Source organism: Lycorma delicatula, chromosome 5 (genome assembly GCF_047948215.1).
Source record: "Lycorma delicatula isolate Av1 chromosome 5, ASM4794821v1, whole genome shotgun sequence".
Lineage (NCBI taxonomy): Eukaryota > Metazoa > Arthropoda > Insecta > Hemiptera > Fulgoridae > Lycorma > Lycorma delicatula.
This window is the reverse complement of record NC_134459.1, coordinates 141,010,812-141,038,567: the sequence shown is the minus strand read 5'-3', so window position 1 is coordinate 141,038,567 and position 27,756 is coordinate 141,010,812. Positions and strand designations below refer to the sequence as shown.

General features: G+C 31.4%; 1 protein-coding gene across 1 annotated transcript in view; it reads left to right on the top strand.

Annotated features, from left to right (window-relative positions):
• Positions 1–27,756, top strand: part of Clbn (Nuclear export mediator factor NEMF homolog Clbn) — a 78,240-nt gene that overhangs the window by 21,809 nt on the left and 28,675 nt on the right. The window contains exons 4-11 of the mRNA XM_075367206.1: positions 1,768–1,901; positions 11,341–11,501; positions 12,698–12,901; positions 15,079–15,365; positions 18,868–18,981; positions 19,280–19,476; positions 21,155–21,335; positions 26,531–26,725. Coding sequence (XP_075223321.1) covers positions 1,768–1,901; positions 11,341–11,501; positions 12,698–12,901; positions 15,079–15,365; positions 18,868–18,981; positions 19,280–19,476; positions 21,155–21,335; positions 26,531–26,725 — 1,473 coding nt within the window. The remainder of the gene's footprint in view (positions 1–1,767; positions 1,902–11,340; positions 11,502–12,697; positions 12,902–15,078; positions 15,366–18,867; positions 18,982–19,279; positions 19,477–21,154; positions 21,336–26,530; positions 26,726–27,756) is intronic.

Sequence of the window (27,756 nt, the reverse complement as noted above, 5' to 3'; positions counted from 1 at the left end):
AATTGATAAGTTAGTTAATCATAGTAGTTAATAAACTATTATGTATGTTAATGTTTTGTATGTTTGTTACTGCTTTGAAGTTACAACAATCTAATGCAATAATCCCTATACACATATGTAGAAAGGTACTGCATGTATAAATATTGTGAAATATTAACAACTTTGTATATTAAACGCATTATATATACTAAATGATGTATAAAAATAATATACAAAATGTGCACCATTCTGAGCTGCCCATGCAGTTATGAGGGTAAATCAAATTAAATGGGATTTTATTTTTAAAAAAATGTATTTATTGAAATATAAAAGGTAAATATAATTTATTTTTCTACGTATTTTCCTGCTTTAGAAATACATTTTTCCCAGTGAGAAGGAAGGTTTTTTTATCGCAGTATTGTAGAATGAAGCTGGTTGCGTTAGGAGCCAGTTGCACATGAATCCTTCTATGCCCTTGTCATCTTCAAATCGTTGTCCTCCTACACCTTCTTTAAGCAATCCAAACCAATGAAAATCGCAGGGCGATAGGTCCAGGCTATAGAAAGGATTTCAAGTTCAGTCCAGTGTATTTCTTCTAGTTTTGAGACCGTTAGAGCTGCAGTACGAGGCCTGGTGTTGTTGTGGAGGAGGATGGCCTCTTGAATTGATTGGTCTCATCTTTTGCGGCGATATGCAGCCCTCACCTCATTCAACAGCTTGCAGTAGTAAGCAGCATTGATTGTGCGTCGCTCCTGCAAAAAATCAATGAGCATAATGCCTCGTCAGTCGAAAAAAAATGGTGAAAAAACTTGCCAGTTTACAGTCAAGTCGGCTTTCACTGGGGCTGACTCCCTTTTTTTCCTCACTCCTTGCTGGCTTGTTTCGACTGGGTAGTGTAGTGGTGCACCCACATTTCATCGTAGGTGACGATCCGACTCAAAAATGCATCACCTTCTTTTGCAAACCTTGCTGTAAGCCTCTGACAGACCTCCAAAAATCTCAACTTCTGATCTGCGGTCAAAAAGTGAAGGACCCTTCTGGCACTCACTTTATGGAACTATAGATCATTTGTGATAATCGCTTGACAGCTCCCATAACTTATTTTGACCTGTTCTACAATTTCAGATACTCTCACCCATTGATCGTCTTCAAGAATGTCTTAAATCGCACGAATGTTTTCGTCTGTAATGCTGGTCTGAGGACGGTGATCATGTTCCTGATTTTCCAGTTGTTCTTGTCCTTCCTTGAACTCTTTATGCCAGGCAAACACATAATTCCTTGACAGAGTTTGTTCCTCTAACTGTGCATTCAATTTCTGGAAAATTTCTGTCACTTGAACTCCTTCATGAGCAAGAAATTTTATAATTATGCGTTATGCAGTGGAGGGGTGCATCTGTTGTCCCAACATTGCGACCGTTACGGATGAATTGGTTGGGAGTGTGGAATGGCCAGCTCTCCCCATTCCTAATGACCCCCACCCAAGCATACTAGATGCGCAGGCTTAGTCCTACCAACTGTAGAGCTCAACAAACATCATCTCGTGTGTCATCCAATTCCTCCTAATTGTAACATTGCAATCATTCCTTGCTTTCTGACTATACCAGACCTGTTGTGTGTAACATCAACTGTCACCTTGTTAGGCTGCAGGCTATCCTTTCGTTGATCATGTTGCCATGAGGTATGCAACAAGCATTAGTGATGGAAATAAAATAATTAAATTTATTAATCTAAATTTTCTTCTATTATTGTTACTGCATTGTGATTAGTTAATCTTTATTTGTAATCCAGATTTGCTGTGAGAGAAAGATATCCTATTGAAAGAGCTAGAAATCGTGCAGTTCCTACTATAGAAGAGCTTAGTAATATCATTTCTAATTCCAAACGTGGTGAACCTGTGAAAAAAGTTCTTAACCCTCATCTTGGTAAGTTTCATATAGGCTGACAACCATTAATGTAAATTTTTAATAAGTATTTCATTTTCACTTTATTCTTTCTAATGTTCTAAGATCTTATTTTATAAACACATAGATAAAAATCATTTTAAGATATTCAAACAATATTAAAAAGTATTCCAATAAACACTGGGAGGTGATTAGTTTATAATAAGTTTTTGAAACATAAACCATAAAAAGAATGGTTTTGACTATCGTGCTATCTGAATGATTTATAGTCTAATTGTACATACAACTTAATTTATCTGTAATTACGCCATTTTCAATTATAAGTGCATTTCTGCATTTCTTTCTGTGATGTTGAGCATCAGCATTGTTGCTGCTTCCATGTTGTGCTCCATTTTATCATTTCACTTTTAAAACTCTGCTATCAACATTGAACTCTGCTTATCATTTTTCCTATCAACTTTGAAGTTGACATTGACTTTATATAGTATTCTACATAATTGAAGTCTAAAAAAATTGTTCATTATTTGTAATCAGTTTTTGTGCATAATCTTGTCTTCTAATTTATTTCAATAACTATTTATTATAGCTCTTATTTGAATGTAGTAAGTGAATAAAAAGATGAACTTTAAGAATAGGCATAGTATCAAATATGGCAATGAACAAACTTTAAATTTTTTTTTTAAGTGGTCATTTATCTATAAAAGTTATGAATTTTCATCAGTAATATATATTTTTTTATTGTTGTATTTTAAAAGATAAAACAATATACATTTTTTAAATAAAATGCTTCTCTTTTATTCAATTTTTTTCATATGATAAGTACTAGTGTTTATGCGATAATTTGTCAAAAGTTGTCACATGTCTGGCGAATATGGCAGCTGGGGTATCATTACATTGTTGTTTTTGGTTAAAAATTGACGAACAAGCAATGAAGTTTGAGCAAGTGCATTATTGTGGTGCAGAAGCCATGAATTGTTTTGCCACAAATCCAGGTGTTTTTTCAGATTGCTTCACGCAAACAGCCAGTTGTTATCTCAACATCATCAGCGACTTCTCTGGTTGTGATTCGGTGATCATTGATAATCATTTCTTTCACTTTTTCCATGTTTTCATCAGTTGTTGATGTGCTGGGGGCGTCCGGGGTGCTTGTCATCTTCAACATCTTGGAAACACTTTTACCACTCATAAACCTTGCTTTACTCATAGCAGACTCACCAAAAGCAACATTTAACATTTTTAAAACATTGCTACACTTTATTCCATTCTTAGAGCAAAATTTAAAATAAATTCTCTGATCCATTATTTATCCATTTATTTATCATAAAAATCGCCGATTGTGCCAAAATACGTGTTATCCTTTTGACAGCTGACCGCAGACTAAACATCCAATATAGCCAAAAATATACAGATACTTTTCAGACATGTTTACCAATACAACAACGAAAAAATATTTTTGTTACTTTTTGAACACACCTCGTATTAATAATACTTTGGTGTCGCTCCGATATTTTCTGGGTAATTTAAAATGCATTTAAAAATTAAGGCAATGTATAGTGCAGAATGAAGATGATTTGGTCAAAATCGTATCCAGTTATTACAGTTACCAGGTATCCAGTCATAATTGGATATTATTTGAGGCGAAAGTGGAAGATGTTTAATGTCACAATGGCAACATTGGTGGAATTGCATATGATAATGCAGAGAAAATAATGAAATTTTTGTTAACTAGTTGTTTTGGTTTCCAAATAATACACAGATTATTTTTTGTACTTGCAAAACTACAGCCCATTTGTATTTACATCTGAAGTGCATATAGAAAGTGTTGATTTCTAGCACAAATAGGCCAACAAACTTTCTATCAAATATCATAATTGAGAATGGATGTACTAGTACTAAGATCTAAAATGATTGTGCAAAAAACATGAGAGGAATTAAGTACACAGATGTTGAAGTTGTCAGTGGTACAATTACCTGAAGAAATGTCAGAAATAATTGAATGTGACCAGTTCATGAAACACATTATAGAATGGAGACATCAGATTTTCATATTTTGTATAAGGAACTGAATTGGAATGCCAGTTAGCGAATGAAGAACTTTATCTCTACTTGATGAGTGTGATATTTAAGAAGATACAGAGTAAATTGGCTAAATCTGAACTGTCAGTGATAGAGACATAGTAGAGTGTTTCTGTTCAGACTGTGTAACCTTTCTTTTTTTCCTATTTAACCTCTGGTACTTACCTTTCAGATAATACTTCAGAGGATGAATGAGGATAGTATGTATGAGTGTAAATAAAGTGTAGTCTTGTACAGTCTCAGTTTGACTATTGTGTGGTTATTGAAGCCCAACAACCAGAGGACACTGGTATCCATGGTCTAGTATTCAAATTTGTGTAAAAATAACTGACTTTATTAGGACTTGAACGCTGGAACTCTTGACTTCCAAATCAGCTGATTTGAGAAGACACGTTCACCACTAGATCAAGCCAGTGGGTCAGACTGTGTAATCTGAACCTATCAGAAGATACGTATCACTTTGTTGCAAGTGGTCTTTGTAATGCAAGAATTTAGAATGAGACATTTCACAAAGATGCAGTTGGACATGATAATGCAGGGAAATTGCTAAATGGAAGCAATTGGAAGGTGTACTTAAATATATCAAATAAACATTAAAAAAACACAAAGCTATTAACAGATGAGTTTAATTATTAAACGTGATTATACTTCTTTTTTTTTTTCACCAGTACTGACTTTTTACTTTTTATTAAATTATTAAGTGTATCATAAACCCTAAGTACTGTTGTTTTGTTTGTATCTTCTTTCATTTGATTGATAAGTGGAAAATTATTGGAAGAAACGTGTTGTTTTTGCCCTTACTTTTATTTCTTTTTTCATTTTATTATTAAATATGATGATTGAATCAAATACTCTCTTTTATTTATTATATTTTTAATTTTTATTATATTTTATTATAATTTTCATTTAACTGTATTAAGTAAAATTACCTGCCAAAGTAGTTCAATTATTTTAATCAGTTCTCTTTTTTCAGTTAATCACTGATTCAAAACCATTGTTTTTTCTTATTTTGTTTTCATTTCAGTTATTAAGTGTGGTTAACAAGCTAAAGGAGCTATATTGTTTATAATTCATTTTCATTTTTCTAATTAATTATAATACAGAATTATTTTATTTTCAAATTTTTTTAGATGCATGTAATGAGCAAAATTTTATTTTTTCTGTTGATAAACTGTTAGCCAAAAGTGGTGTTTGATAATTATTTTATTTTCATTTAATTATTATATGTAGTTGAGCAGAAGGGGCTGTATTATTTTTATTTGTAATTTTGTTTATTTATTTTAAATATACAGGGCGTTTCATAATGTTCTTCGATGTTTTGAAAATTCATTAACAAAAAACTATTTCACTCATAAGAATAAAACAAGTACTGTATGAAAGAGTACTTCAAATAGTTTTTTCCACATATACTAGGCAGTTAGTAAACCATTTGCTCACTAGGCGTCGACAGTAGAGAAAATGGCTGCCATGGGAAGTGAGAAGTCGTTTTGTGTGTTAGAATTTCACTTGTCAAAGTCAGTAATTTCTGTGCAATGTGCGTTTCGGTTGAAATTTTATAAGGAGCCACCAGGTGACAATTCAATTCGTGCATGGTATAAACAATTCAGTGAAACTGGCTGCTTGTGCCAGCGAAAATCAACTGGTCGTCCATCAACCTCAGAAGTCAATGTCGAACGTGTGCATGCAAGTTTCATTCACAGCCCATCAAAATCGACTGCGGCTGCAGGCAGAGAATTAGGAATTCCGAAAACAACAGTGTGGAGAGTTCTCCATAAACGTTTATTATGCAAACCGTACCATCTTCAATTAATCCAGCGTCTTTCTGATGGAGATAAAACACGTAGGCTCGATTTTTGTTTACAGTTACAGGAAAATGTGTTGTTAGATGAAGGTTTTCTAAACAAGATAATTTTCAGCGATGAAGCTACTTTCCATATTAGCGGCAAAGTAAACAGTCATAACGTGCGAGTTTGGGGAACTAAAAACCCACACGCTTATGTGGAACACATTTGGGATTCTCCGAAAGTAAACTTTTTTGTGCGATCTCTCATGAGGCAGTGTATGGGCCATTCTTTTTTATGGAAACGACAGTAACTGGCGTGATATACCTGGATATGTTACAATTATGGCTTATGCCTCAGCTACTCAACGACTTCATTTACTAGCAAGATGGTTGTCCTGCCCATTTTCATAAAGAGATTCGGCAATACGTTAATACAACTTTACCTCGGCGCTGGATAGGATGTGAGTCTGAAGAAGACCAACACATTATGCTGTGGCCACTAAGATCACCAGACCTCAGGCCATGTGATTTATTTCTCTGGGGATACGTGAAAGATAAGGTGTTTATCCCACCAATGCCGCAAGATATCGCTGAGCTAAAGGATTACATAATCAATTTAGTCAACTCTATGACATGTTAGAACGAGTTTGGCAAGAGCTAGACTATTGTGTTGATGTGTGTCGTGTCGCCAGAGGAGCACATATTGAACATTTATAGATTTTAACAAAAACTGTTTGAGTTCCTGCATCACCTCGTACAACTTTCATTTAGGTAAATGAAATACTTTTTTTGTACTGAATTTTTGTAACTCCTAAGAACATTATGAAATGCCCTGTATATTAATCATCATCAAGCAAAACATGTTGTTTTGTTTTGTTTAAATTTCTTTGTAATTATTAAAACAAAGACCCTGTTTGATGTTTATTTTTTGTTTGATGTTTATTTTTTATTATATGATTTTATTATTGTATTTTTTATCATTGTTTTTTTTATTTTTTTATAAGTTTATATAAATATCTTAGTTCTAAGTGCAGTTAAGGAAAAATTAATTAATTGCTAATCTGACAGATGACATAAACTATTGTCTGTGATTGAATTATTTGTATAAATAATAATATTAATAAAACTTATGTGCAGATATGTACTCATGTTATATATTTGAAAAAACATGTTACCCATATATCTCTTTCTACCTATATGGTGGATATTCACTATTGTGACTATTAAAAACAACCTTTAAAATAAATGAATATCATTGAACGGTTTTATAAAATGTTACATAAAATGTGAAAAAAATGTTTTCTAAAATGAAGCTTCTTTCAATTATAAAACACATTTTCTGCATTATTGTGTTATTCTGTGTGGAATGGTATGTGAAATATATAATGCAGAGTCCTACACATTTTATATACTTGGTGTGAACTCACAAAAAACATTTTTTGTTGCATATTTCCATGTTACACTTCTGTTACAAGAATTACAAAATATTGTATTTAATTGTTTCAGATTAAGTCAATAGAGTGCTGTTTTGTTATAGAATAGTTTAGAATGCAGTTTGCCAAATTTTTTCTTGTTATTTTGGACAGGAGTTAAAAATATACTAATATAGCTCTCAAATAGAATTTTTTGTTTGTATTTTTATGTAAAATCCAGTTATGATATTTGTTAATACAATTAGCTAGGTAAAAATAATCTGCCATTATTTCCTTCCACTGATGCTAATCTTATGCCCGTTTATATTTTTACCAACTAAACCTTTGCTGATTGTATTTTAATTATAAACACTAAATTGCGTTGAATCAATTAACATAGATAAACATTTTGCCTTATCTAAAGTCTCTATTAGAATTTTTCATCATATAATAAATCTGCTAGTTCAGACAATGTAATTTCTCAGAAAATAAAATTTTATTTGTTTACTTCTTTGAATGTATGCAAAATTTACATATTGCTGCCCAAGTGTTACATCACTTCATAGTACCATTAAAGTAGATGACAATCTAAGAAGTCTAATTGATATTTACTGATAATAAATCATTTATAATATATTCACTGAATTCTTAGGTGCAATGTACGAGACTTGGCTGATAAATTTTGCACACTAGTGTGCTACATGGAGACAAAAGGTACTATTGAGTTGGGTGTGGCAGCACATGATTGGTAAACTCCCCCTCTAGAAACCTGTGATATTGAAATCCGTTTACCACTTTATTTCCAGTAGCAGTTAAAATGGAGTCGAATACAGCTATATGTCAACTCGATTAAAACAGTGTGCAGTGATTAAATTTTTAACAGCAGAAAATGTGAATCCTACAAATATTTTTCATTGGTTGAAAGTGATTTATGCTAGTGAAACTGTTGACAGGAGTACTGTGAATAGGTGGGCATTGAAATTTTGTAAATTTGAAGCTGGTAAAGTGACAATTGTGGATGCACCTCTTAGTGGACTACTAGTTTTCGTAACTGATGAGAAACATCGGAAGGAGGTGGTTGGTTTGCTTCAAAGTGACCAGCGAATCACCCAGCAACATATCGCTATTCAGTTAGGCATATCTAAAGAATGAGTAGGCCATATTATCGAGCAATTGGGTTACAGTAAAATCTGTGCACGATGGTTACCGCACAAACTCTGATGGCTCACCGCAGACTGAGGTTCAAGCCTATTCCGCATCCACCATACTTGCCGGATTTGGCTCCATGCGACTTCCACTTCTTCCCTCATCTCAAGAGGGTTCTCAAAGGTACACCACTGACAATGAGGTGAAGGAAGCTTTGGCCACTTGGATCCGAGAAAGACTGTCAGAATTTTTCAGTGACGGAATGCAAAAACTTGTCACAAATTAGGAAAAGTGTATCAGTGTAAACGGGGATTATACTGGAAAAAATACTGCATTTTGTAGCTAAGGTATTGTATGTTTATTCATTTTTTATTTCATTCCAATATCTCTTTTCAGTACCATGCTACTCATATATGTGCAAAATTTATCAGCTGAGCCTCGTATTTTACATAAGAAAATTTTAAACATTGCCATTTTTTATTTAATAGGTTTACCAAGGTTTGTGTTTCTGTTGATTTTATTTATATCAGTTTTATCAGAATTAAATTCTATGTAAATTTTATTAAAAATTTTTATCTGTTTATTAGTAGTTTGTAAATTAATTTATCCAAACCTAAAAAAGCATATTGCTCTACTCAGAATGTTGGGGTTTGTAACAGCTTGCTTGGAGACTATTCAAGATGAGTTCTGGGGCTTACTTTATTCATTATTCAGGTCAAAAAATATTAAAAACTATTAAAATGTTGCCCCTTAATTTGGATTATAAGAATTTCTGATGGATTTTATTTTATCTCTGAAGCAGAAATATAGGAAAATGTTTCATTAGCTATAACTTGAAAACAAAGCATTTCCAGACATATATTTCTCAAAAATACTTTGCTTATATTAATGACTCAAAATTGGCTCCCAAAATATTGGCATGTGATTTTGACTAATTCTGTGTAATTTGTTAAGATCAATTAAATCACATTACTGTGAAAGTGATTAAAACAGAGGACTTTTTGTGTGTAATATCCTTAATTCCTACAGGTTTTATTCAAATAAGTTAAAACTCTAAAGAATAACGCAGAAAAGAGCAAGATTTAACTGTACAAAACTCATTTTTTCATCAAATGGTTCATAAGTTTTTCTTTCATGATCCATGCTATAAGAAATGTGTAAATAACACGAGCATAAATGATTTATTGGTAATTAATTTTTTTATCACATCAAATTTAATTTATTAAGTAAAAATGCAGTAAACATTATCAATAAAGGTTAAATTTATAGGGTAAATTCACATTTTATAACAATTTGAATTATTCATGTTTTGATTTGGTAAGTTACAGTGTACAATATTTCTATGTTTTTGTAAGTAATTAAAAATTTAATAATGGGCTAGAAATGAATAAAGTAGGGAATTTTTTCTTTTGTAAAACTTGTAATTTGTTCACTTAGGAACAAATTACCTAAAAACTTTTAGGAAAATAAGTTTATGTTTAACAAAAATCTCTTCCCTCTTTTAAAATTAGAATTATCTAAACGTTTTTCATTATCTGGTTTTGAAATATGTGGAGGAAAGTAATTATAATACAGCTTATAATACTAAACTGATTCATCCTGGGGAAAATAGCATTCTAAAAACCACCTTGTGACTAATGAGCATATAATATGAATAAAAGGATTAACTCTATTCTAAAGTTGCTATTCTTAGAAATATTTCAATTAAAAGTGAAAAGTAATTTGTTATTTGATTTGAAACTGCTTATATTGTTATTGAGATCTTTGTTTTTTTGCAGTGTGAGGTATATATTTCTAAGTAAGAGCTCTTTCAACTTTGTTGTCAATTTATGTTTTGGAGCAGTTAGCACTTACATAGCATTTTTATATAAGTAGTCATCTGTTGGCAAAATTAATCCATTAATGTTTGTTTTAGTTGATGTGCATAACGTAATTGAAATATATGCTTAAATAAATAGTCCCACAAATTGAGAGGTTCAAGCAGTAATTAGTTTATTTTTGGCAAAAAACAAACATACTGATAAAATGCACAAAAATATTTATGATGTTTATAGTCAAATGTTATGTGTGAAAGTAAAGCTCAAAAATTATGTTGTTTGTTTCAAGACGACAGGGTGAATGTTCACAGTGAAGTATGTAGCGATCACCCATCTGTGATCACAAATGATTTGTTGGAAAGAATGAACAAAAAAATTTGCAAAAACAGACAATTTATAGTTTTACAATTGTCAATTAATTTCCAAATGTTCTGCATTCAATGGTTTACAAAATTTTAACAGAAAACTTTGAATTATAGAAAGATGTGCACTACATGGATGCCAAAAATTTTGACAGAAGCTCATAAAGAAAAATATATTTTTCCAGCTCAAACATATTTGCTATAATATCACCTGTTAAACTGCATTGTGACTGGAATGCAACTTTAATATAACATTAATGTTAAACAAAGCAGCAGTTGATGGATTGGTGCTGAATGGCACCAATCCATCGACTACATATCGAGTTGCTTGATCATGAAAGTATTACAAATGCATGTTATGAAATTCTTAGAAGTGACATTATACTTGGAATAAAATATGTGGAAAATTAACAATGGAATTTCGTTTCTGATGAACAATGCTTGACTATACAATGCAACAATAATGTTGCTGTAACTACTATTAAAGTGACATCACTGGGAAAAATTCTTTGAACATCATTGTACATTCCCAACCTCACATATAGCATTTGTTATTTTTTTCTCCATTTAAAATAGTGCTTTTGCATCACATAAGTTTGAGAGTAATGAAATACTGAAAGACAAAATAATTAATTGGTGTATATTACTGGTAGGAAAATTTATCCAAGACTGAGTAGTATAGCTAGTAGAATGATATATTGTATGATGTATTGCAGTAAATTGAACGATGTGAAAATGTAAGTTTATTTTAATGTAATAAATCTTTTCCATGTCACTCACGTTTGTTTTTATGTCAAAATAGCTGTTATTAAAAAAAAAAAACATGTCCCCCATAGAATATAATAATTTGTATTTTTTATACAGTGTATGGTGCTGCATTAATAGAACATGTATTGTTGAAGGCAGAATTTCCATATAATTGTAAATTAGGTCAGAATTTTCAAGATGCTGACATTCCAAAACTTCTAGAAGCTCTTCATTTAGCAGAAAATATTATAGATGAAGCAATTTCTCAACCTTCAAAGGTATCTTCTTATAATTTTACTTTTAAAAATATATGTCAAAAAATGAAATGTATTTTATAATTATTATTAGATGTACACCAAAGCATGAGTTAGAAAACCAAAATTAAAGAATGTACACATAATTCTACCTAAACTGAATTAAATATTATTTTTATGGGATGTTTACTCAAATTCTGAGAAGTGATTGTTTATAAAAATTAAAGAAACAATTTTCTTTATAGACATGTTTAGAAAAACTGTTTCTGACCCTTTTTTTTATTATTATTAATTGATCTTTAAAAAGATTGAGTCATTCAAATCCGTGTAAAAAATAATACCATGTAACCTGGCCAGCCAATGTTACATTACTGAGTAAATTTGAAATTATATATATACATTCTGACTATATCTATTTTTATCTAAAAATGTGCTGCCATCTGTTGCTGCTTTTATAATAGTGTCATCTTCATACTCTGAAAGTTGGAAATTCTTTTGCACTTATGCATATAAAGTCTCTCCAAAATGTCTGAACTTTTACTATTATTATTTAAATTAAATTTCTTGAGTTCCACATTTCCAAATTTTTCCGAATATCAGATACAGAATGTTTGTTATTAATAACTGGTCAGCAACATTAGATAAACCCAATTTACCATTTTTATCATTTCTAACGTGTTCTAAAAATCTAGTTTTAAAAGACCTATTAGTTTTACCTATCTATCTATATATATATATATATATATATATATATATACGGTCACAATCATTGCATGTTATTTTATAAATTCTGCATGAATTATATAAGTTAGTGTGATTGTTACTTTTTAAATACTTTATTATATGATTGTTTGTCTTGTATGCTGGTTTAAATTCATATAAACTTTTGAACTGACAGTGGTTTTGGAGTTTGGGGGATGAAACGTGAAGATATGTTGAAATTTTCCGAAAGTCGAATCATGGTATCCATTACAATATAATTGAGAGAGAGGAAATTTCTCTGCCCTAGTCAGAGAAATTATTAAATGAAAAGGAATGTTGCAATCACTGTCATGTTAAAATTGTGCCAAGTTCAAATTATGTCTGCATTACTAGTCCATATTTTCATGGATTTTATTCATGGATTTTATGAAGTTAAAGGAAAATTGTCTAATGGTTATTAATAATTTTAGTTACCCTGTTTATTGATATAAGATTAGTAAATTTTGTTATATTTCTAGGGTTACATTATACAGAAAAAAGAAATACGTCCAAAACCTAATGGAGAATCTGAAGATTTTTATACAAATAATGAATTTCATCCACTTGTATTTCAACAGTTTAAATCCCAACCTATTAAGGAATTTGAAACTTTTAATGCAGCTGTTGATGAATTTTTTTCAACATTAGAAAGTCAAAAGATTGATTTAAAAGCAATACAACAGGTTTGTATGTTATTTTTAATAACTTAACAGCTCTCCAGTGTGAACCTCTCCACTTTTTTCTTGGCTTACCAAGCGTACTACTGCTGGTTGCAATACTAATTAAGTTTTAAGCCTCCATTTATTTATAGAATTGTTCATAAAAAATGTTAGATATTTACTAGCTTATGAATGAAGTTGCTGCAGTTTCTGTGAATAAAATATTTGATGTATAATTTTTTTATAATAAATACAGTCATTATAGTGTTCATTTAACTAGCTGAACTCTGCGTATTCCTTTACGTTTCTAGTAAATAAGGAGTAAAAAGCAGTAAACACGAAACAGTAGTATGAAAATAATGGCAGAAGATAATGTAGAAAAACTTTGGCGATAAATAACTCCCAATAGCTGCAATGACTTTTAATGAATCTTAGTGAAATTTTGTAATATTTTATGTACGTACCTATTAAATAATAGGACTGAGTTTTTACTTCCTTTCTATTTTTTAAAATAGAAAACCCTGTGAAGTGTGTGCTGTTATAAGATTTCTCATGACAAAACAATATTCAGCAGCAGATATTCATTGGGAAATTTGCACTGTGTATAGACTAAAGATTATGAGTGAAGCAGTTGTACGCGATTGAGTTCGTTCATTCAAAAGTGGATGAAGAAACGTGCATGACGAAGAAAGAAGTGGCCGTCCATCACTGGTTCAAAAGATTGATGCCAAAGTGCGTGAAAACTATCTCAGAGCTTTCCAATGAATTCCTCCAAATTTTCAGGACTGTTTTGTTCGAGGTTATGATGGAAAAGTTAGGCTACCATAAGTTCTGTAAGTAAGGAACAGGTGGGAGATTTTTTACAGCCGGAATTTCTAAGTTAGTGACAAGTGCCTAAATTTAAATGGTAATTATTTTGAAAAGTAGAGGAAAGATGTAGTTTTAAGATGTATATAATAAAATGTACTTACAACTGTGTTTTATTTATAACCAAACGGAGGTTACTTTCTGAATGGCCCTCGTAGACTAATAGGAAGTTCTTCCAAAACATTGTGCTGTGTTACATAGAAATATTTCTATTGTAAGATTTGATAAAGGTGGAATTTATTATTTTTTTAAGGAATATGAAACTGGATTTCCAATTTATTAAATATTGGGTCTCATGGTTCATATGTATATATAGGTGTCATACAGTAATCTGATATCCCATTTTTACATCTTGAAAAATTGTTCTTACTTTTTGAAGGAGCTCCCAGAGATATATATTTCAGTCAAGAATTTGCGATGGCATAATGAATGAGCATAATTGCATAATAGGTATAATGGTAAGATTTGCATTTTATTTTAATGTTTCAAAACAGAACAGTATGGTTTGATTTTGTTGTAGATGAAAACAATTTGATCATCCTGTGTAAGAATTTATCATCTACCAAGATGCCTAGAAGTTTCACAATTGAGCAACATTAATACTACTGTTATCATTAACATCAATGCCATTTAACCAATTAACAATATTATATCTAACTGAGAAGTTGTCTCTAATTTGATGATTGTATTTAAAACCAAATAGTTTACTCTATATAGTGAATTACTATTTATTGTTATTACCATTTTGAACTAATGTAGAATTTTTTTTTACTACTTATTAATTATCTCCAATGAAAGTTTTGAGACTTTGAAACAGATCATATAAATGATAATAAGAAAAGGGATTAGTGACACAACTGTTTGGTTCCTCAAGTAGTGATTTTAATGCATATTGGGTAAACACTGATACCTTCTAAATTCACATAACCACATTTACTGACTGTGTAGCAACAATTAAATTATCTAAAAGTTACACATGCATATTATTTGATTTGCATAATATTGTAATAGTTTCCTGATATCTAGTGTATTTAAAGCCCGTTGACACTTGTATTCCTTGTTTAAGTACAAAGTGTACCTGTAGCTTGGACATCTCAGGATCGACAGGCCATGTGTTAATTAAAACTCAAAAATAATCATGGTTGCTGTAAGAGAGTATTGAGTCACTTTTACTGTTAAGTGTAACTGTCTGGACACAGATCTCAAACTTCCTGTGTAGGAAGGTTCAGATAATTTTTGCAAGTAAAATTAATTACTATTATATTAAGAGCTAATAAGAAGTAAGTGTGAAATTTTAGTTTACTGACATTTAACTTACATAATTTTTCTTTCAGGAAAAAGATGCATTAAAGAAATTGGAAAATGTTAAAAAAGATCATTCAGAAAGATTAGTTCAGCTTGAAAAAACTCAGGAATTGGATAAACACCGAGCTGAATTAATTACTAGGAATCAAGCTATTGTAGATCAAGCCATTCTTATAATTCGATCAGCACTGGCCAATCAGGTTTCTTGGCCTGATATTAATGATCTAGTGAAAACAGCAGCTGCTCATGGTGATCCAGTTGCATCTGTTATAAAACAACTTAAACTTGATATTAACCATATTACCTTATTACTTAGGTGAGTATAAGTATTTTCTTTTTCTTCTTTTTCATTTATTCTGATTTTCCCAGCTGGATTGGCCCAATTCTTATATACTTCCATTTACCTTTCTTCTAAAACTAACTCCTCATTACATGATATTTTCTTCTAGTAAAACTCTCTTCTTCTACTTTCCAAGAACACAGCCTTTTGGCTTTTATACATTTGTAAGATAATTTCAAACTTACTCTTCTGTTTTGAAAAATGCTTACCTAACTTAGCATTATTGTTCTTCTGATGTTCAAAGTACTTTCATATCTCTGCCCAATATTTAGTTGATTCCTTGTACTTGCAATTCTATCTTTTCTTATTTTTCCCCTATGCCTCTTAAAAGGTTAATATACACAATTTGTGCAATCTCTTTTAAAAGAAAAGAAAAAAACCATAGATTGCATAGATTAACCTGCAGTAATTGCTTGCACCAAATACTCTATTGGGAAGAATGGGCTTACATTTATTCTTGGATAAAAAACATATACACATATTTACACATTACAGAATCAGTTATTAACCCATTACCTCACAAATAGGTCACACAAAGACATTAACCACAAAATACAAATTTACCCATTAAATTAATATACCTTGAACGTTTAACAAACAAATTTCATAAAAACAAAATGTTAAATGAATGAACATAGAACTCAAATATATTAAGTTGACAACAGATAAAAGAGTTTTTTTTTATTATTTTGACACTCACCATAACAGGTATGCCACTGGTAACTCCATTGAAGAGAAACTGCATAATTAGCATCCTGGCTGTGAAGGGGAAGATTCCCTTCATTCCCCATTACACGATTATAGCGATTTCGGTCACCACACCACCCCCTCTGTACCTAGCCCTGATGTGTCTTACTGTAGGTCATCTTCTGAACTTATAGACTGAATAACATCTCTCAGTTAACAGCTTGTCTTCCGTCAGGATGCCACCAATCTAAATGCCACGAATGACATTTCCATTGATGTAAGAATGTACTATCAATAAACACAAAACAAAACCACAAACTACTCAAACGAACAGAATGAATATATAATAAATATATTTCAATTTTGAGCTATAACCCTACCAACGAAATAAAACAATCATGAAATAACTGAACAAAAACAAAACTAAGGAGCCTATCTTAACGACAAGAGATTGCCCAAGCGGCCCCTAACCATCCAGGTAACTTAAACTCCTCATCCTACATGTCCTCTGCAACTTGCTGAAGAACCGACTATTTCATGAAGTTCTTCACAATTGATCATTTGACCTGGATTTTCCAGTTAACATTTAAATGTAAAGTAGACCCAATATCTCCAAGCTGCCTCACTACCTCCAATCATTTTCCATCACACCGATGACAGACATAAAACATGAAAGGCATCATCTAATATGGCACACCATGGACACAGACCCAAAAAGGCCAGGCTGAAATGAGCCAACCCACCCCTAAAAGCACCATGGCTCGAAAGTAACTGAGTTATATACTTGTTAGGAGACACCCAAGAGGGCCCCGCAGACTCCTCATAACAGGGAAAAGACCGTGTCTGTAATCCCCATCTGTCATCTTATCCCACCTAGTCTGCCACAATTGTAATCCATCATTCTTAATCTCTCTTAATTCTAGCAGAAGTTATTTGACCAAACCTGTTTGTGAAATAGCATTGTTGATGCTCAAATGCAAGAACATGAACAGGCTTTATTCCAGCAATCACCAGGACAGCCTCACAAGAAATTGAACAGTAACCACCTGTCACTGTTAACAAAAAAATGTGCTGGACCCTCAACAAAATGTCCCTATGAGTTTTACATTTTAGCCCATCTACCCAAACAGGTGCTGCATACAACATAATTGCCCCACAAACACTCTTATAGAAGAAGGCACTACTGGCCTTCTTTGCTGTGCACTGTAAATGATCCTTAAAATGAAAATTTTTGTCAAGGAGCATCCTGAGGTACTTCTGAACCTGAACATATTGAATTTGGTGGCCTAACATTGAAACACAGACCCATAGCATCGCAGCCAAACAGCCTTCAGCAGCATCATCTTGTTTTATCTGGGCTGAATGCCATCTTATGTTGACGGTCCCACAGCTCAAGTATCCGAGAAGCATGGAGTTCAACTCATTCTGCAAACATCCTTTGACCAGCAGCAGCCTGTCATTGGCATAAGTGACAATGCGATAGCCATCGGTTAATCTCAGCCGCATCGAAGAATCAAACTCCACAACCCATAATAAGGGACCCACCACCCTACCTTGAGGGCACACCTTTTTTTTTCTTATTTTTTAACTTCCAGAACCACCGTTCAGGTATTGCTTCAGAGGATGAGATGGATGACAGTTTTGGAGGACAACCCTTAGACAATGTCTTCTCCACTTCATTGCCACTATCACAAAGTGGAACGTCTCTATGCCCAAAGTAGCATTTCATTTTTGGTACACCCACTTCTCTGTAATTTAAATAAAGCAAAAGGCCACCACATATTGTTAAATGCCCGTCCCCTTCCTAGGATTAAAGCCATACTGATCCTCCATCAGTAACCGTTGCAATGTCAACCTCTCATTAATACGCAAAGATAGTGACTTCTCAAAGACCTTACCAATAACTGGCAATAATGTAAGAGGTCAATATGAAGAACTAATGTGGGATCCTTGCTACCACCCTTAAACAACAATTTAACTATTCCCTTTTTCCAACAAAATTGGAAATTAGCTTGCAACTAACATTTTCTTAAATGCTTTAGTGAATATTTCTACACTAACATTTACTGAACAAACAAGGAGCTCCACTGGTATTCTATTAAACCCAAGAGCTTTTACTTGTGCCAAAACTACAGATTAACTCACATACTACCGTCTCGGTAACTTCTGAAGATAAAACATCCACATGATGAGAAGCAACATGGTTTTGAACACGACAATGATTAGCAGTTTCTACAGATAAATCATCTTCCAGCAAAAAATTACCTGACAAAATACATAGGATCTCAGTTTTATCCAGGATCACTCCTTGCTTGATTAAGAGAGTGGACAGAAGAATGTCCTTCTTCATGGGTCTCCATGGGTCTTTGTCACATCTCCATAGGTCTTTGTTACCTTGTTCTTGAACAAAAGTATGCCAAGAATCACGTTTTGCCTGTGTTACCTTGTAATAATAACAACATTGATCTCCCTTATACCTCGAAGCCAAATCTGCTCACTGCTCGGGGTCACTCTCAGTTTGAGAGGACCTCTGTAAACAGAGAGCAGATGACTTCAGCTCAGTAAATTTCCACTGAAAAATCCTCTGAAAGAACAAATGCCATGTAATTTAAAAGAGAGTTTTTTATAATTTTTAATAATTCTGAAGTTATAAAAGAGCCAAGAAAATTGAAAAACTGTTGAAAGTTAAATTGATAAATATATCAAGGAATTGTATTTCAATAAAATAACATTGTTTTTGTTTTTTTTTTTATTATGATTAAACTTTAGTTATTGATTGATTTCTTTTCAGTGATCCGTATGCTGAAAGTAATCCATCTGAAAGCGAAGAAGATTCAGAAAATTGTTTAAAACCAATCTTAGTTGATATTGATTTAGATCTTGGTGCGTTTGCCAATGCCAAAAGGTATTATTTATATGTATGTATTTATATATTTATTTTTTTGACTAAAAGATTTCCATTAAATTTGTTTTATTTTATTGTATGAAAAATACATCTGTAAACTTGAGCTGGTAAAACTTACTTTTATTTTATAAGCAGGATTATAGGAAAATATTGATCTATTGAATAATGCTGTACATGTTCTATCTGCAATCTTTAGGAAGAAAATTCAAATGTTTGAAATTCTAAATAGTATTACTTAGTAGTGTATTTCCTTATCATATTTATTTTCTTTTAGATAAAATATTTGTTTGTTTTACAGGTATTATGACTTAAAGAGATTAGCCGCTAAAAAACAGCAGAAAACTATTGAGTCTCAAGGTAAAGCTCTTAAGTCAGCTGAAAAGAAAACAAAACAAACGTTAAAGGAAGTTCAGACTATAACTAATATCAGTAAAGCTAGGAAAATATTTTGGTTTGAAAAATTCTTCTGGTTCATTAGTTCTGAAAATTTTCTTGGTAATTTTTTAATTTGTATCATATTTATTTTTTTTTAACATATTTTTTGTTGTAATTCTTAAATGATCAATCTATACAATGTAGTTCAGTGTTAGTAAATATCAAGCAAATTGTATCAAAGCAGCAGAATTCAGTTATTTATAAAAGTAAATTTTCACTTATTGGTTATTTTTTCTGTACATCAAGCTCTTTTGTAGAGATCTGTGCTTCATCAGAAACATATGAATATGGAAATTTCAAAATAAAAACAACTTTTATAAGGTCTGAATTAAGATGATCATTGATCTTCCAATCTTTATGTGCAGTGCAAGTCCGATATCTGGCTGCTGTTCCAACTTTCACATTGATTTGGATGGACTTTCAGACATAGCATCTGAAACATCAAGTAGCTCCTGTTCATTTACTTTAGGTGATCTTCCACTTTGATCAGCATCCTCAACAAAGCCTGTTGCCTGAAATATTTTGATTAGATTTTGAACTGCATTGCAGTGAAGAACAGGAGTATCTGGAAACTTTTCAAAAAAGTTTCAAACACATCTCTTCACAAAAGATGTGTTCAATGACAAAAATGTGTTTCTCTACTGAAAGAACCATTACATTTCTCACAATTGATTCCGATAAACAAAACAGCATGAAACAAAATGAAGTGCATTCAATCACAACTCAACAACTGATATCTTGGTTTATTATTGAGCAATACTCAACACACCCACATGGAAACCAACCTAACGCCAAAAGAACAGAATGCACCGTGTAATTTTAAAGCATACTGCACAGCGACTTTCTGAACGCACTGTACCATCACTGTCTCCATCCATTTCAGTTCTAAGCCTTCTCCTTCATCCCCTTATAATTTCCAATCTTCTGTTTGTCTGTTAACTTTATTCTTCTTTTTCTCATTTCCTTTCTTCTTCTACTGACTAATGCAGATGACAGTGCAGTAGTCAAAATCCCACTTCCCATAACCACATCTCCCAACTGTTCTCCTTTTCTTTTGTGAACTTCATATGTTCATGCTCTTTGTTGTTTAATCTTGTTTATGACTTCCTCATTCCTCTTCTTCTGTCATAACATCCATGCTTCACTTACATTTTCAAATAATTATAACAGAATCAGCAGATATTGTGTAAAAGAAATGAATGACATCTCACATGCTATCACTTCATGGTCTGGAGTTATACTAATTTTACCCCAAGTGCTAGTTAACTACACAATGGCAGATTTGTGTGCTGCTCACTATTCCATCATCTGATCTTGAACGCCATTTCAGAGGCTGTTTGTATCTTCCTCTCTTCAACTCTATTATTATATTTTTATTAGCTTTGATAGTTCTGAAATTACTGAAGGAAGTCTGAGGTACATTCTTTAAAAAAGAAATTTTCACCGAGTTCACCCAATACTGAAACAAAATGATAAACATATTCAAAACCTGAAATATCTTTTTAAGAAATCTATTTGAGTTATCTTTTTAAAAATCCGTCAAGCTTAGTATTGCATTTAATCAATTGCTAATTATAGTTAGTGGAGCACTACTTACCATATTATGTTCCTGTTTTATTCTCTATTGTTCTTTTTCATTTAACAATAATAGTTGTGATGCTTAATTCCAGCAGCACAAAAACATACTGTATGTTGTTTATTATGATTTATCTGAACTTTTTCTGATTTTTTATTTTAGTGATCGGTGGTCGTGATCAGCAACAGAATGAACTGATAGTGAAAAGGTATTTGCGTGGTACTGACATTTATGTTCACGCTGATGTTCATGGTGCAAGTAGTATTGTTATATTGAATCCTTCTGGCCAACCAGTCCCACCAAAAACACTTAATGAAGCCGGCGTAATGGCTGTTTGCTATAGGTGAATTGTGTTTTAATTTTTTTATTATTTTTGATATTGATCATTATTATTTTTAAGTCGCATTGTCTGCTACAGTCAAAAGCCGCTAAAATATATCAACTGCATGCATTGAAGTTTACCTGTTATTCTTTTACTTAATTCATGTATGAGAAGTGAGTGATTTATTGAACTTAATTATGCCATTAGCATATACTGTTCACACTATTCAATTTCCAGAATGATACTCCCTGAGACATTAAGATTTTGCAGAATGTTTAGATTTAAGAAGTTACAATTTACAGTTATCCAGGATCCAGAGTACTTTCTATGTTTAGTACTGCTTACCTTTCTTAGCTTCATTCTTTTATCTCTTGTTGATGTGTTTCGGAACCACTCCATTGTCAAAACTTATTGTATTCATATACTCAGTACAATAAATTTTGACAATGGAGTGGTTCCAAAACGCGTCAGCAAGAGATAAAAGAATGAAGCTAAGAAAGGTAAGCAGTACTAAATATAGAAACTTTAGTGATCTTAGCAGAAAAGATAATAATAATTATTATCATAACAACAACAATCCAGAGTATGTTTTATTATTCTGTTTTGTTAAATTATATTTAAATTTTATTAAATAAACCACCTAGTACAGAATATTGAGATAAGACTTATCTCAAAATAAAATTTTATGAAAAATGTCGTCAACAAATACATATATATATGTTATATATTCATGAAATACTGTGTAATCCCACTATAATTTCATGATAAGACATATCTTACTTAATTTTTCATGAAAGTACTTTTGTGGATCCTGCATCCTCAGTCAAAATTAAAATAATTCCTTCATTGCGTAATGCGATATACAGTACACAATGTACATAATGCTTAATATAGATAATAGTATGTATTATTATTAAATCAACCTTAAGTGAAGATGCGGGATCCCACGAAAGTACTTTAATGAAGTAAGATATGTTTTATCTTAGTATTCTGTACTAGGTGGTTTATTTAATAAAACTTAAATATAATTTTAACAGTGCAGAGGAATAGTATGAATCTTAAAAATATTGATTTTAGTAAAGTAATAATGTTTAGTAAATTTTAAGGAATGGATCTTCATTCATGATTGAAATAATTTCATTACTGTATAATAAAAATAAAAATACTTTACTCAATATTCTGTATTAGGTGGTTTTTATTTTAATTTTAATAGAATTAAAAATATAATTTAACAGTACAGAGCAGTAATATGAATCTCATAAAGATTATTTTCAGCAAAATAATAATAAAATGTTTATATATTAGTTGTACATCTTCTCTAGAAGTACTGAAGATTGTAGCAAATGCTTTTAAGTTCCAAGATCCAATAAAGAGAAAATCCTGATATCACCTCTCTGTGGTAGGGAAGGGTCAACTATTGATGTATATGTCTAACAATTTTTAGAATATACAGAATATACAAGCAGTCAATGAATGAAGGGACCAAGTTATTCCCGGTTTTTTTTTTTTTTTTTTTTGTCTTCAGTCATTTGACTGGTTTGATGCAGCTCTCCAAGATTCCCTATCTAGAGCTAGTCGTTTCATTTCAGTATACCCTCTACATCCTACATCCCCAACAATTTGTTTTACATACTCCAAACGTGGCCTGCCTACACAATTTTATTCCCGGTATTAGGAGTTTTTCCATTATAGGTGCTAACAGCCTTCAGAGGATGGATGAGCGATGGTCTGATATTTTATTGCTCTGCTGGTGAGAAACTGCTTCCAAAACCAGTGAAACTTATTCAGAAATTCAACAGTATTAGATTACAGAAGGCAACAGAAAACCACTGTATTAAAAATCTTACTGATAATTCCTTGCATTATGCTATTATTCTGTCTGATTTCTTATCTCTGGCTTCTTCTGTGAAATATTCCAAAGTTAAATTAGCTTTTCATTTGGATATCCTGGAGATGCAACAAAAAAGTTAAAGGACTAACTTTGCATAGGAAATTGGAATGTCAAAACTTGTTACAGAGTGGAAAGTTACAGAATCTTAAGAGGGAAATGAATATAAATAAGATGGATATATTAAGACTGAGTGAAGTAAGGTGGGAAGGACAGTGTGAAATGAAGAATGAGAAGTTACCAGATTTTGTTTTGGAAGAAAGAAAGGAAAAACAACGTGGCAATAATTATGAGGAATGAAGTAGCAAAATAGGTGCAGAAAGTATGTTGTATAAATGATTGATTAATATTGTTAAGGATTGGAATGTTACCAAAAGATTTAGTTATAGTACTAGTATATATTCCAACAACAAAAGATGAAGAGTATGAGAGTATGAAGTTATAATAAAATTGGAAAAAGGTTGTCCTTTTCCAATTTTATTCTAGTCTCCCATCTGTCAATTTTATTTTCCAGTCTCCCATCAGTACCTGATGGCAGACTGTGATCAGAGGGTAGAGAAAGCGAAGGTATTTCAGAAATGGAACTTAGAAAAAGTTTTATTTCTTAGAAAACAAATGGATGAGGAAACAATGGTTGAAAAAGTAGCTAATGAGATTAAAGAAAGTAAAAATGAACATGAAAACAGTGAGCAGACTTGGATGAGAATAAAAATTGCCACAATAAAAACAGCTGAGGGAGAAGTAGGCTACTATGAGGGAAATGGAGTCAAAACATCATGGATAACAATAATCCAATCATTTACATTGGTGGTATGATAAGGAATATATTAGAAGAAGAGAAGTAGGAATAAATGTAGAAGGACAATAAATAGAATGCGTATGGTTTGCTGATTGGTAATTGTAGCTAATGGCCTACACATGCTTCAAAGATTGTGAACAGTCCTGGAGAAAGGAATGAAAGAGTATGGAATGAAAATAAATATAATAAAAATTAAAGTAATGGAAATTTAGTAATCAACAAAGAGGATTCAACATAAAGACATGTGAAGGAAGAATTAAAAAGAAATTAAAGATTTCAGATATTTGGGGACTAGGTGACAGAGGACTGGAAGGGTGCAATAAAAATAAAAGGAAGGATAGCGATGCTAAAAGAAGCCTTCAGTAAGAAGAGAAAATTATGTGTAGTAAAAGTCTGGACTTAGAATTAAGGAAGAAGTTAGCTGAATGCTATGTATGGAGTGTCTTGTATGGAAGTGAAGCATATTTGATGAGGAAGAGTGAGAGGACTGGTTGAGATGTAGATATGGAGGATGGAGAAAGTAAGATGGATGAATAAATTGAGAAATGAGGAAGTAATGAATAGAATTAAAGAAAAGAGAGCACTTGAAGTACACAAAAGAAAAGGAAACGGTTAGGACGTGTGGTTAGCGGACGTGGAATTTGTCATCTGGAAACATTGCATGGGTCAGTAGAAGTAGGTGTGGAAGAAAGATGAAGTCAAAATTGGAAACTAGAAAGGGACAGCAGATCAAAAGGCAGCATTTCATAAAGAAAAAAAGACTGGTCAAACAAAACCTCTTTTAAACCAAGTTATACAAATATTTTGTGTGCCCTTTTTGTTGAGCTTGAAAGGATTCTTCCACCTCCGCTTCACATCAAGTTAGGATCTATAAAAAAATTTGAAAAGGTCACAGTTAGAGACGGGGAAGGCTTCATTTTAGAATTGTTTATAATTAAATAAAGCCAGATGTAAAGAGGACGCCAGCCTCTGTGGTGCGAGTGATAGCGTCTTGGCCTTTCACCCGGAGGTCCTGGGTTTGAATCCCGCTCAGGCATGGCAGTTTTCACACATGCTACAAAATACTCATCTCATCCTCTGTGGAAAGAATTGCTTGACTGCAGACCCAGAGGTTAAACAAACAAAAAAAAAAGAAAAAAGATGTAAAGAGGATATATTTACTGGATCTGATATTGGAGAAGTGATTTGTAACCATGTTTTGAAAGAAAACTCAGTCAAAAGGAAATAACAGCATGGAAATTGTTTATGTAGATGATTAAAGGATTTTTTAGGTAGCAAAGGAGAAAACTAAAAACCTTAATACAAGAGGTTCTGAAATTCTACCATGCTATTGGATGTCATTAAAAATAATGTATGTTTACATAAAAGTTTTGATGCAGTTAGAGATGTACATGAAAATGGATTCCAGTAGACATTAGGACCATAGAAACCTACTACCAAGACTGCTGGGACTCATCAATGTTTGACAATGATGATTACTGCTGGTTTGTAAAAAAAAGATATTTGACTTAACATAAAAGAAAAAAATTAGAAAATGTTATTACTTAGGTTATATTATTTTATTTTATTTAAAATAGTCTAACATATGCTTTTGTAGTTCAGTAAAGTATTATTTCTTGATAAATCAAAAAGATTCTTAATAAAAAGGTTTTCAGTTATTATTTTTTCCAGTTTTTATTACTTGTACAATAATGCTCATAAGGACTGTTACATTTTTTAAAAATTATTTTTTTATTTTCTTCTACAGAATGAATTAAAAATAGATAATTTCAACGATGTTATTAAACATTTGTTTTAAATTACCAAGTGAGATACCTTAAAACTTCATCTGAAACTATCAGTTTCCAGAGAGGATGAATTGATTAGTAAAATTGTTTAATGTTGAATTGTTTTTAATATTATTTAATGTTATGTACTTTAATTATCATCTGATTATCATCATGAAATTATTTTTGATAAAAATAATTAAGCAGCAAGTGCCTATTAAAATTGATAGATAATTAATTATATTTTACTTCTAGAATGTAATTTAATAAATTATGAAAATATACTCACATTTCATGAACTGATTGCTATGGTATTTATTAAAAAATGCCAAGAAGCATACAGTCAAACTTCATTCAGCTTTCACTGATGTATGTGAGTGTGTGCATGCATGCGCGTATGTAGGAACCAGTCTAATGTATGTGGCTTCAGCCTTTTTTTATATTATCTTTACTACAAATCCTTCAGTCTGTGTATTATTCTCAGCATTTGTGCAATTTTAAGGATCCTAAATACTCTCTTACTATCTTAACTAGGGAAGGCATTGTGTGTTTGCTATTGTTAATGATGTATTCAATGCTGACTTGCAGCACGCTAACATTGATTAACTAAATTTATGTATTACTAGTTTAATAGTGTAATTATAAAATATTTTTTTCTCTAAATTAATTCTTTTCTTTTACTTTTTAAATAGCTTTTTTAAATATTATGTACATGTATTATATTCTTATATTAAATTTTTTATTTGAAGAATTTCATTTTTAGTGCCGCATGGGAAGCAAAAGTTGTTACAAGTGCTTGGTGGGTACATGCCGATCAAGTTTCCAAGACTGCCCCTACTGGAGAATACTTAACCACTGGTGCATTTATGATAAGAGGGAAAAAGAACTACTTACCGCCATGTCATTTAATTATGGGTTTTGGTTTTCTGTTCAAACTTGAAGAAAGTTCTATTTTGAGGTTAGTTAGTTTCTATAATTTAATTTTCTCATTGTGCTTCTATCTAACAATGTAATTATGTAAACCAAAAAATTGTTTTATATGAATTAAAATATTCTAATAATTTTGAAGTATAATTTCTAACTGTGTACATTACAAATTCTTTTTTCAACATTGTGGAGAACTTAATATTTCATTTTAAAATCAGTTAAATCTCCAAATGTCATGATCAGGCCCAGGAAGAACATCCATAGCTTATAGCAAGCCTGAGATAAACATTTTATTACATTTATTTCTAGTTAGTGAAAACGTTGATGTATTTCACCTTTATTGTTACAGTAATTTTTTTTTAAATAAATGAATTAGCTAACAGCCATGTAGGTCTACATGTTATGCATAATGTTCAAGTACAATACAGCGGAATAAATTTTTTAATTTACATCCACGTTAATATCAACTTAAGCCATTTTACTTTATGGCTGATAACAGAAAATGGTGTTTATAAATGATTTTTTATTTATTATTCAGTCAATAAATTGGTTCACTTTTATAATAAAAAAATTACAATTTTTTTCTTTGTTTTTAAAGAAAATTGATGTTACAAAATGAATAAATTTAATAATAAACACAAAGTTATAATTTTTTTTTTAATAGAATGATATTTATAATTGTTGTTTCTCTTTTTTACATCACATGAGATTAGTTTTGTAAATAAAAAGCTAAACATGTATGTTGGATTAATCTTTTTGTATTTTACAACTTTCTGATCCCTTTGCAACTATGAAATTTGGATCACTTAAGTATATAATGAATCTCCATTCCTGTAACCTCACTTGTAAACTTCTCATCACTATTTTCAGCATTTAGTTGTAAGTTCTGGTATGTAAAATTTAAAATTACTTTACTATTTCATACACAGATTTCTGTTAATAATAACAAACTTTGTTACTTAAGCTGTTAATTAACACAATGTTACTAATACAAGAATCAGAAATCATATTACTTCTTTATGTAAATACTTGAATTTTAAATCAAATCAAAAATGTTTTAAT